This window comes from Grus americana, chromosome Z (assembly GCF_028858705.1).
Source record: "Grus americana isolate bGruAme1 chromosome Z, bGruAme1.mat, whole genome shotgun sequence".
NCBI classification, from domain to species: domain Eukaryota; kingdom Metazoa; phylum Chordata; class Aves; order Gruiformes; family Gruidae; genus Grus; species Grus americana.
The window spans coordinates 23,263,897-23,276,785 of NC_072891.1; the positions used below are offsets into that span (position 1 = coordinate 23,263,897).

The 12,889-nt window shown below is 36.5% G+C and overlaps 1 protein-coding gene across 4 annotated transcripts in view; it reads left to right on the plus strand.

Moving 5' to 3' along the window:
- IPO11 (importin 11) overlaps positions 1-11,518 on the plus strand; it is a 93,814-nt gene extending 82,296 nt beyond the window's left edge. For all 4 annotated transcript variants that reach the window (XM_054808790.1, XM_054808789.1, XM_054808788.1 and 1 more), the window contains 3 exons: positions 1,186-1,281; positions 4,837-4,921; positions 11,215-11,518. In XM_054808790.1, coding sequence (XP_054664765.1) covers positions 1,186-1,281; positions 4,837-4,921; positions 11,215-11,379 — 346 coding nt within the window. In that variant the 3' untranslated portion in view covers positions 11,380-11,518. The remainder of the gene's footprint in view (positions 1-1,185; positions 1,282-4,836; positions 4,922-11,214) is intronic.
- Positions 11,519-12,889: the final 1,371 nt, after the last annotated feature.

The following is a 12,889-nucleotide window of genomic DNA, read 5'->3' on the forward strand; positions in this document are numbered from 1 at the left end:
GCATCTTTTGGGGGAAAATTAAACCTGAAATTCCAAACAGGGAGTAACAAAATGCTTCAGTCAATGACAGTCCCAGCAAAAGACTTGTAGTTTACCATCACCAGTTAGGCCATTTCTGTTTCTTTGCTGCTTGTAGTTGGAACTTTTGCAGTCTTCCCAAGATCTTTTCACTTGCAGTATATCTTCACCCTTTTGTAGTTCACAGAGTAGGAGTCTATGCACTGCAGTCCCACAATAGCACATTTCTGGCATTAGACCTGCAGTAACAGGAAATTCAGCAGAAACAGCAGTCACAGCTGCTTTCCATTAACTAGGAGCTGGTGGCACCTACTTTATCCACCATGGGGAGATCATGTTTCTGTGCCCTTACCCTACACACACATCAATTCTCAAAGCAGGGGCAAGTGTCTAAACATGGTTAGTGTCATTTTGGGCATTGCAGGGGAGTATCCAGTGGCCTTCAGCTCATGCTGGGGAAAGATGCTTATCTCTTAAGTCCTGAGCGATACCTACCAGCCCTTTGCTGTTGTCTTAAATAGCCTAGTGTTTCAAATGGCAGGAGGTGCCTGCATTTAAGCAGAGAAATCTTACCCCACCTTTCTCTTTATAGTCAGGGAAGTGGTGCTCCTGTAGAACTGGGTGCAGATATTTTTCACCATCTATGGGGAGTCATTCAGCTGCCTAGGAGAGTGAAGAAATAAGGCTGGACTGAGAGAATAGGGGAGTGTACCATCCTTACAAGATGCCTTTTGCTCAACGGTTTGTGTGTAGATTTTACACTGAATAGCGATGTGAGAAAATGTGTAAATGTGTTAGGAACAGAAGCCAGTATTCTGACGTCCCTGCTAGCAGGAACATGCCCTCCACACTCAGCTCTTGAGTCCTGTGCTAATGTATTTTTTCTTTTATTCCGTTTGCAATTATTTCTAGGTTTTCGACAGTGGCATATGAGGTTTTATTCTACTTAAGCATAATGTTTCTTGCGTATTTTAAGCCTTTGTGAAATTAAAAATATATTAGATTAGCTGCTTGACAGCATGCTCAGCTAAGCACTAAGCAATGAAAATACTGCTTAGTAAAAGTGCTTTACAGTTATTGAGCAAATTTCCTGTTTAGTTCCTTTAGCTAAGTCACTTTCCTGTTCTTTTCCAATGTTATCTAAGATAAATTTTGTTCTTTTTCCAGTGTTATCCAAGATAAATTTTGTGGTATCATCAACATTTCAGTGGAAGGGTTGCATGATGTTATGACCGAAGATCCTGAAACAGGAACATACAAAGAGTAAGTGGAAAAATAATTAATTTTTGTGGGTTTAACTTTAGTAGTACTGTTTTATATGTGGTGTTTTGATTGGAAAAATCTGTAGGCAGTTAAGACATGCTTGTAAGAGTTCTGTTGTCACAAGAGTAAATGTTTTAGTAAGATAAGAAATTTTTGGTCTTCAAACTAATTGTAATGGAGGGAGGGCCTAGAATGACAGTCTGTATAATTTTATATTGTTCATTAAGTTATCTACTGAATGATGTCTTAAAATGTCCATATGCTTAGATTTACTTTTTGCTCACTTGACTATTATATCTAAAATTGCAGTCCAACAAACTTGTATGTTGATAGGGTGGTAGCTCAGAGTCTCTTTGAGTGTAACATCTGGAGTTTAACCAAGACCTTTTCCTAAATGCCTCAGCCTTGTTGAGTGCACCTAGTGTACAATACTTCGTGGCCTGGAGAACTTGAGAATCTATCCCACAAGGATACTTCTTCAGTTACTCCTCTTAGCACATCTGGTGCTACAGGGCATATCTCAAAAGACAGTTTCCAGAACTGGGAGCAAGAGTTCGTTGGTGGCAGGGGTGCTGAGAGTGCACTGCACAATGCTCATTCATCTCCTTCTAACTCCCAGGTTAGTGCTAGTATTCCGTCAAAGCTAGAAAAGTTAAAAAAAAACAACCACTGAATAATATGGATTTTTTTTTTTTAGGACAGAGATCTTAATGTTGTCTTTTTTTTTTCCCTGTAATAACTACATACTTTCAGAATGATGGAGTTGTAAGACATTAAAAACAGGTGCTCTGCAAGATGTCCCTACAGACACTATATTCTAATAACAGTATTTACTGGATGCTAGAATCAAACATTTTCTAACCTTCAGATAATTAACCTGGTAATGGAACAGACTGTATCTGAAGTAAACAATTAATTGCTTATGGGGATGTTTGCTGGCACTGAAGCCAGCTGGCACAGAGCAGCCTGCATGTAAACTATTAAGTTTTCCTCCACTTAAAACAGGTGGTACGCACACAAGTGTGCACTGATAATGGTCCACACTCACACTGAGCTTGACCTGTGCTCAAGAATTGCTTGCAAAAGTGGTTTTTTGTTTTTTCCTAACTCTCAGTGTAGAGGACATAACTCCAAAGTCTGGGAATGTGCTTTGGCACTGTATTTTATTTACTATCTGAGACAAGGTTACAGGGTCCCTTCTATTTCTAAACATGTTGCTTTGCCAGCACTTGTTGAAAAGAGTTCTCACAGAGAAATAAATAAAACTTTGCCCTAGTTCATTTTATATTTCAAGCTTGAAGTCTTGTAGAACTTGTCACTGTACTTTTCCAAACTCTGGACATTGTCTTTGCTTTATAAAATATAGGCATACTGAACCAAGGACATATTTCTGTTGACAGATACTGAATGGGCTGTTTGAAAGATTCTGACATTTGTGTTACAGATTTTTGACATCATCTGAAAGTAAATAAAGTGAGAGCACTCATCTGGAGTCATGTTCACTATTCCAACTCTCCAGGTTGAAGAAGAATGAACTAGTTCAGAAAAAAAATGGCGTACTCCACTGATTATTATGATATCTAATTGCTGTAGTGCAGAGACTAAAACAACGTGCATGTTTAGCATAGGAAAATGAAGGCTGAAGCAATATAGAACTGCAGCCACTAAAGGATGAAGAGGGGATCAACATGCATAGGGACAACAGAAAAAATTAGGTAACAGTGTTGGCTTAAGTGTTAAGCTGACAATGAATAAACTCAAACTGGAAATTTTGAAGAAACTGTTCTAGTTAAAGCAGTAAGATTTTGGAAGAGCCTTTCCAATACAAATGCAGAGAAAAAGGTCTTACCAGGTTTTAGTTGGAATTTTAATCAGGTTATGCTCAGATGATTACACAGTGCCCTGGCTTACAATAACAAGGGATTACAGTCAGCCAGGTTTCCTAGTGTTTATGTGTTGTAGTGATAATTACAAGAAAGCTTTGAAGACATCATATTTTCTGGAAAGGGGAGCATTCTGTTGTTCTAGTCCTGGCTCAGCAATATTCACATTTTTTCCAGCTTTATCATCTTCTCTTTTATTCCCTCCTCTCCTAGTTTTTTGAGTTGCTTTGTGGTACCCAAAATTTATCAAGGTCTGAAAAAGTTAGTTCAATCTTGTATGTTTGGCAATTGACATTTTTGTCTCCTTTTTCTTTAATAAACTGAGTTGCAAGAAATCATGCCGTTTATGAGAAGAGGCATGGGATTTGCTGTATTATTTTGAAATAACTAATCCCTTTGCTGGAAATGGCTTCTGTGTTAGCATTTGACCCTTTTGCCATGCTGTTTAGCAAGTGTTTCATACAGCTCTAAACACATTAATAGAAAACTGAATATATAAACAGACTAAGTTTGAACATTTTCACATAAAATCACAACTTTTTTCATTTTAGTAACTTCAAAGCAGTTATTCAACTTACCTGCAGGAACATTTCACTTGCTAGTGGAATGCAGCAATTAAAAATGCACGGTAGTGCAGGGCTGAAAATGAGCAATAATGTGCATGTGTCTTGGTGCTTTGTAATATGTGGATTATGCGTCCTTGCTGCCATAAGACATACCTAATACATGGTGGCAAGTTGTTGACACCTGAGTGATTTTTAAATCCTTTGGGTTTTTAAAGCAGACTTTCTAGGAAAAGTTTGGTAAAGTGGTGGACTATTTGTGTATTCTTTCAATATAGAGAATGTAAAGTGAACAGAACACATGTTTTGCTATAGGATAACTTTCACCATTGTCTTTATAAAGCCCATTCAAACTGTTTCAAGAGACAAAAAAATCTCTGGCATTTTAAGTATGTTTTTTAATATATTTTCTGGTTTTATACTTACTGCAAAAATAGTAGTTGAAATATAGCTGTTATTTGTGCATATTGGTACCTACTAGTTGAGGGTAGAGCAAAACAAAAAATAAGTTTAAAAACTGCTTTACCTGCCTAGAAAAAAACCCTTTAAATAAATGACTACAGAAGCTAACTCATTTCTGTCTACCTAAAACATTATTGTTCAATGTCTTGCAGATTTTTGTTTCTAGAACCAATAGCATATTGGTTTTCAGGTTCTCTTGTTAAAAATGTCACAGGAAAACATGAATGCAATGAGAAATCTTTGCTAGTTTTGTGTATATGCCACTTTGATTTTCATGTTGATAGGATACAGAGTGCTCATATAGCACTTCCTTCGAAAGATTAGAAAATTCTAGTTAGGAACTATAGATTTTTCTATATTAATTTTCTTAAGCCCACATAGTCTGTTTTCTGTATGCAGAAATACATTTTTAATCCAGAACTTGAGCTAAAATTTGGAGGATAACTGAGACTGTTACATGGGTATAGGTGACACAGAACATGCATTCAGGCTTCTTTATATTCAGTGTTCTCAAAAAAAAACACCTTGCTAACAGAGATTGCCTGACTTTCATCAAACTCCCTTATATCTGTCCTGTTTTTTAAAAGTGCTTTAAAATAATTTTTAATGATAATGTATGTTAAAACTATTCTTATTCCCATTCTTAGCTGCATGTTAATGTCTCATTTTGAAGAGCCCAAAGTTACAGAAGATGAGGAACCTCCCACAGAACAAGACAAAAGAAAAAAAATTGTAAGTTTTAGATCTGTTATTCAATTATAGAACTGATTATGTGATTCATTTGTCAGACTAAATTCTTTGCCTTTGGATTTGGTTCATCTATTGTTCTTGAGTCATCTCCTGAATTAAAAAAGGAAAATGCTTTGATGACAAACTTCGCAGCCACAACACTTATGCTTCTGCTTTCCTTCTGAGTCGTGGAAATTGTTGCCAAACTAAACATCATCTGTTCACAAAATCTGGACATTATAATACTAAGACACTCTAAAAAAGGTTTATTGAAAAACACAGGGAGCTAAAGATTACCAAAATGTCATGGCAGGACAAATTTCTCATTTAGAACAATCTTTATTAGATTGTGTATTCTACCTGAACAACTGTTGATTCATATTCTTGCAGAGAACCTTTTTCTAATGTAAAGAACTCTTAATAAGGAGCACTGATTTAGATGAAATTAGGATTAGGTACAATGCAATTGTGCTATTTTTGTCCAACCTAATCCTTGAATGTGTCATAGTTTAACTAATTTTTGCAGGAGTTCAGGGAAACTGGCTCCTGACACAGAAAACTGCAGTGTGCGAGTGCTGTGGAATAAATTAGAGTCTGAGCTGCTTGGCATTGAGTAATTGCAAAACATGGAATTGGGTGATTGAGTAGATGCGTGTAGCCCTGTCACACATTTGCTTTAACTGATCTACATATATCCAAAAGAATATTTGTGGACAGTACTTTAGTCAGTACTTTATTTTTTCATGTAGCAGAGGAAAAGAGTTTGGATGGCTTTTGACAGTTTGTTTTAATTTGGGGTTTATTTCCAAATGATAAAGGTCATTTGGGTAGGTCACTAGTGGTAGAAGTGTCAAATAATAACCAGGATTGTTAATCATGGCTTTGAAAGAACAGCTAGCATTTGATTTGAAAAACTGGATTAAAACTAAAACATCATCTATGTACATTCTTACCCACCTGTACTGGAAGTTTCTTCCTCTCTGTAGGAGCATCAGCGCACACACTCAATTCATGTGACATTTAAACAACTGCAGTAGCAGATACCTCCTCTGGTGAAACAAAAGCGTGAACAAATATTTGAAGTGAGAAGAGGAAAAGCAGGAACAATGTAAAGGGAATCTGCAATTGATTTAAGAGTTTCTAGTCTCCTGTCTGACTTCATTCCTGCAAGCGGTTTCTACCCTGTTATGTATTTCATTGCTGAATCAGCAGCTTGTATCGGGGTTTAGAGTTTAAACCTCATAAAACAATAGTGCAAAGATAAATGGGATTTTCTCTTTCACAATAATAATGGTTTGCAACTTTTAAGGCTGTTAATACGAGAAAACAAAGATAAACTGGCATGGTCCGTGCTCAGTATCACTTCCCAATGTTTGCACAGGATCTAGATATATTTATTTAATCTATCCCATTATCCTGTCATTGGTACCTCTTTTTATTATTATGCATATGCTGTGGTTCAGCCCCAGCCAGCAGCTGAGCACCACGTGCCGCTCGCTCACCCCTCCCCCCACGGCGGGCTGGGGAGGAGAACGGAAAAACAACGGCAAAGTCTCGAGGGCTGGGATGGGGACGGGTTACTGGGACAGCAAGGGAGAGGGAAACACTCAGCAGCAGTACTGGTAACGGAATGTTCGCCATGGGTGACCACAGAAAGCAATTTACCCATCCCACAACTCGGCCTGTCCCTGGCCTGTCCCCGACCAGCCCCCTTTTATGGTGAGCATGATGTCACATGGTATGGAATAGCCCCCGGCCAGCTTGGGTCACCTGTCCTGGCTCCTGGTGAAATTAACTCAGTCGTAGCCAGGACAGCATAGCTGATGATTACTAAAGAGAGTTTTAGCTAGAACAGTGCTTTATAAGTTTACGATAATTTTATGTAATTGACATTTCCAGATACAGCTGTATTTTAGTCTCATTGCAAATATACTGAGGAAAGTGTAAATAGGTGGAGAGTGATTCATGACCTTGCATTGCACAAAGTGTGTAGACTTCAGGTGACTTATTTTTATGTGCCCTTAACATATGTTTTTAAGAACTCCAATATCATTGTCCAGAAAGGGAGTTAAGCTTTTCCAACTCTGCTTGAAACTGTGGAGAGGAAAAATGAAGATTTTGATTGGAAGATAATAAAAATCTATCATATTTAAACTTGAATTATCCATGCTGGTACATGTTTTAGTAATGCTTATATGTAAGTATAGAAGGCTTGGGCTTTTTTTTTTTATTTTACCCCACTGTGGGAAGAAACTAGATGAATCATGATTTCATATCTTCACAAAAATAAATGAGCTACAATGTAATAAGCCAAATTATCAAGTTTTATGTGATAAAGTGGTTTACCAATAGTAGTACTTCATTGTTTGGGGTATAATTTCTCCTTATACATTTAATCTATAAATTAGCCACAGATCTAATGCGAGTCCTACTGAAATCTGTTAAAACCTTTGGTATTAGGAGCCTGTCTGACTCCATTTTATAATCATTGTTAATAGTAAAATATACATTCCCTCCTTAAATTATTTTCCCAGTCTTTCCCAGAGCATCACAGTCACGAGATACTAACCATCATGATAATTACGTATAATTTTGTCCCACATTCTTGCTCCCTCTTTAGTATCAAAGAATCCATACTTAAACTGAAGAGAATCTCTCAAGTTCTGGAACTCTTTCAAGTTCTTGAAAATCTTTTCAATGATTTAATTCAGATATCACCAACACGCTTCTGAGTTTCATTAGACTTTTACTACCTGGTCTTGTGTTCTAATGCCATTCCATTGGCTTATGTTGTTGGTTGTTGTGATTAGATCATTGGTTTAATACAGAATAATATATAATTGTGTATTGAAAACAGTGTGATTTTTTTTTTTTTTTACTGTAATGTAATCTAAAGATGCTGAGGAAAGATCCACCTGTCAAATACCGGTTCAAACAACTGCAGAGTGCCATTGATGTTGGCAAGCAGAGTTGGGAGGGATGGGAAATGGTGGTTCTGTAAAACCTCTGTACTGCTTTTCTGATTCAAACTGCTGTTTACAACCAGTGAGGTGGAAGATTAGTTTCTTCAGTCCACCCTCGCCCACCCCTCCCCCAAGATAATCACCCATGTCCAGTTTCAAGATCAGTTTGTAAAGTAACTAGATTCAAAAGCTACTCAAATTGGATTTTCACTGAGCAGCGTAAAGCACATTTCAATAATGTCTATTTCCTCACCAAACTTCAGTTTCCTCTCTGAGGCTGTTTTGACTAAGAAACTGGTGGAATTTTCTAGGATTTTTTTTTTTTAAGTGGAAAATAAGTGTATTTTGCTCTTATCAGACTCAGGAGCATTTCAGTCAAAACAAAACAAAAAACCAAAAAACCCCAACAAACCCAAAACCAAACAAAAACCCCACAAAAACCCCAGAAACAAAAAAACAACCCCCCCCCCAAAAACCCCAAAACACAACAAAAACCACCCTCTGGCCACACATCTAGGAATTAAGCATACATACTTATATTCAAAAATATAGTCCCTGACCCAGTGTTTACAGACTCAGTAGCCAGTGTTAATACTGATAGGGTTTTGTTCCGTGCTGGACTGATATTGGATGCTCAGTGCTTAGCAAGCTGGAGACTCAGTTTTCAAGAGGATGATTTTTTCTCCAAAAAGCAAATAGAATAATCTGAAAACATCTAATGGGTCTTCTCTTAAACCAGATATTATTTTAATTTTGTCATAAGGAAAATGCAATGAATAAAGAACAGTGCTTACTGCTCTTACAAACCCATGATTTTGCTTGCTTATTCAGCAAAGACTTTAGCTGATTGTGTAATATTGTCAACAAACTAATTATACCGAGCTATTTCATTTGTTTTGTTAGTTCTGAATACAAGTTCCAAAAATGCAGAGTGAAAAGAAAGTGAATTTATTATTATCACAGGAAACTCTTTAATTTACTTGAAATATTTTTGACATGACTATCTGAATAAAATCAAATTAGTGTATTAACTCCTTAATTAAGTCTGAAGACTCTTTAGTCCCATGTGGCTTATGGATACTAGATGCTGCTTCTAGCAGCAAGCATTAACCATGCTACAAAAGTCCCTGCTGGCTTGCAGTGCTGCTGCTTTGAACTGTGAGGGATGGGTTTATGCTTGTTGCAATAAACTGTTTTGTGCAATTTCTCTCTTGACCTGATAGAACATATGTTGGTAAATATGCAGCAGAAGTGTTTCAGTTACATTCCTATCTAATGGAAAGACTACATAAAACTTAAGCTTCACTGAAGTTTTATGAAAAAGAAAATGTGGAATTATAATACTTCTAAAATCAAAGTAATTATGTACCAAAGTTGCAGTGCGTATAGTATCTTATTCCTGTAACTCCCAGCATTGTGCAAATCTGGCATCTCTGTTAGGAATAAAAAATTATGAACTTTGAATTATGTAAAATACTAAGTTTTGTCATCTTCCTAACTTTGGTTGTTTTTTCAAGATTAATTACTTTTCAGTAGCATTGCAGAGATGATTCAGACGATTATTTGGAAACCCATCATCACCTCCTATGAGGCAGGTGCTAGAGGGTTAGCACCTCTAAGAAATGCTAGAGAGGATCTCTATAATTATTATTATAAGAGATGCTAAAGATAGCTCAGACTTGAAGTTCCAGCAAGCTTTGCAAATAAGCAAGGATTCAAACCCTTTATTTTCAAAACAATACAGCACTTTTGTTCTGAGGATGTCACTAACCTTGTCAAATCTTGATTAGAGTAGCTGTGGTTTAGAAATTTTATTAGAAAAGTCTGTTTATATTCTAGAGACCAGATTACATCTACTGAGAAGAATTATTACAGAATTTTAAACTATTATTGCAATTACTGCCCTTTTCAAAAGAGTGTAAAGTTAGGAACAAGTAATAAAAAGATCATATCTTACCTTTGAAATGTAAAATAGCTGGATAGTAGAAAGTGTTGAAGGACTGAAGGGTAAAAAGCCAATATTAGGAATACTGAGGGAATGAACTGCAATTTGCAATATGAAGGGTGAGGTGGCCATAATAAGAAAGAAGAACTTGCAAGCACTGATGGAACAGGCTAAAAAGTAATCTGCTTTTTCACTGGAGTTCATAAGAAATAAGACTAACTTATTTTTTGTTGTAATTATTGGTTTTGGATGTTTTACTGTGTCTTTCATTTATGTGGCTGTTGCAATCAGTATTTCCCCCTGTTTTAGGTATAATATTGCTTAATAAATAAGTAAATAATCTTAAGGTTTAATGTCTTCCATTCCATATTAAAATTCAATTATTTTTTTTAATCATGCCAAAAGAGCAGTTGTGCTAGTTTAATATGCCTCATTTCTTTGGAAATAGTAGTATAGCAGGGTATTATGAGCTCAGAAGTCTCCTATTTCAGTGGGCTTTGAGATCTGGCATTACATTTTATGCTGGAAGGTCAGGAAACAAATAGTAGTGTTGTTTGGTTTTGATACCAACATGAACAGATCACAAGTCTGCAGTAATTGCCCGTTTATTTCAACATCCTCCTTTATGATGTGGCAAGCTCCAGGTGTCCCTGCTTCCCGTCCCCTTTCATCCAGCCTGGTGGAGTGAGGGACAAATGCTATAACTATCCATGTCCTTAGCCTGCCCACACTTGTATTCTGATATTGAAAATAGGAATAGGTCCTCTGTCAATGTAACCATTTCATTTCCCTCTTTTTGCTTTCATTAAGAGCAGTTAACATGTGGAAGACAGTGACAAATACTCTGTCCTTTCCTGCCCAAGAGAAAATTGCATAATCCAGCTGGACTGATGAGGTTATATAGGTACTACTACTGAAATGTGCCTGTTCTTTATACATATATGGACAGTTTATTTTAGCTGTTGTTTGTCACATAATCTAAACTAGTTCAACTTTTTCAGTGTTTTGTTTCCTTACTAATAAAATATAACTGACCATATCTAAAGTGTTTCTTATCATGCTAACATCTGATGTGGTTTTTAGGAATTATGGGAAACTCGTTTGGCAGTAATTAACAAAGCAGCTTTGAAATTGTTTTATCTTTTAGAAGGGTGAAATCTTACAGCAGACTGGATCCATGATTTGAGACTGTTTCAAATAGTTTGGTATTTGCTTTTGATAGTAATTAATTTGATCTTTGCTTTACAGGTGTTTTTCCTCTTGTTTCTCAATTAAGTGCAAAGAAAAGCAGAAGTTTTTTCTTGACCTGAGGTTATAAGAGAGATGAGTAAGATGCAGAGTATTTTTAGTGTGTTGTTATATATTTTTCTCTTAAATGTTTTCCACAGCTTGCACTGAAGGACCCTGTACACACTGTGTCATTGCAGCAGTTCATCTATGAGAAGCTAAAGGCACAGCAGGAATTGCTGGGAGAGCAAGGTTTTCAGGCACTTATGGAAACCGTGGATACAGAAATAGTTGCACAGCTACAAGAATTTTTACAAGGCTTCTAAATAAGCAGAAACAAGTTTTTGTATGTCCAATTTCCCTTTCAAAACAATACAAAAGAACTCTAGGCTTCCATCTTGTATGGAAGAACCTACTGAAAGCTGAAAATAACTTGTGTTTAAAAAAAATAAATGTTTCTGTTGTTGCTATTAAACTAACTTTGGTAATGCTTTATTTTTTAATATATACTATGGGTTTTTATCATCAAAGTAACACTTCTATGATTCCTTACATAGTACATGCTGTCCTAGATAGTAGTGGTACCAAAAAAATGGTACTGGCTTTTTGGTTCACAAAGCTATGTCTTAAACTGAGAGGTCTGAAGGAACTTAGTAACATATATTAATGAGAACCATCTATTAATCCTGCAATATAATTCAGTATCAGGAGCTGCTTGTCTTGCTATTGTATGCCTATAACTTTCTCCCCTTCCTATTACCATTTCTTGACTGTACTTTTCAACCATACAAGCAGAGAGAGTTAGAAAAGCAGTAAGACTGTGTGCAGATACATTCCTTCATGAGAGAGAGGAGATAATTCCCGTTTGAATTGTCTCAGATAAAAAGAAACTTGGATTGTAATGCTTAAATTGTATTTGAAGAGGTGTTAGAGAATATCAATGCATATCTCTACCTGAAGATGTGGGTTTTCATTTTTAATTTCTTTATTTCTATTGTGAAAAATTTCTTGCTTTTTTGAGTTCCTTCTATCTCACTTTTAGCTGTCATAACACAGAGAAACTCACCAGAGACAGATGAGTAATTAATTCCAATTAATTATTGGCTGTACCTGGACTACTTAAAATTGCTGTTGTTCAGTATCTCTATTCTTTGCTTTTTTTCATCAAAGGCATATCATCAGGGTACTTCATAATTGTTACTGAAAAGTTTTAGACCAGATGGTCACAACTGAAATAATTATTTGCAAACATGAGGCTCACTTGGAGTTTTAATTATTTATTAGTTAGCTGGACAGCTGCAAAAATGACAGGGTAAAACTGCTCATTTCTATGTGCCTTTGTCTTTCATACCTTGCAGGTGGGAGAGAAGGTTCTTTTCCATTTTGAGATTTTCCTTTTAAGTTCTGATCTTCTACCTTCAAAGTTGAAGTGAACTTTGTTTGCTTCACTAAGGGGTGATTAAGCTACTAAGACAGATATTCTCTTTTCCAGAGGGGATTAGCTGTTTAAAGACACCTACATGCTTTTGATAATCTTACCAGATAACCAGATGCTTGTGAAATCTGAGCCTTTTTCCTTACTGACCCTTTGGGGAGTGATTTGGTTTTGAAACCTTCCTTCTGTTTGCAGAGGAAGTGTGACTGTTCCCTGCTTCTCCTTTGGCTTCAGTGGCAGAGGCTGCTGGGGCGCTTGCACCTCTTAATTCAAAATCTCCCCTGTACCCAGCAGCCAGCATCTGTCTGCAGAGGTTGCTTGATAACTCATCGTTTCCTGCTTTTTACCTTGGCATACAGAGGTTTGATGGAAGAATCGTTACAATTTGTATGTTATCTGCC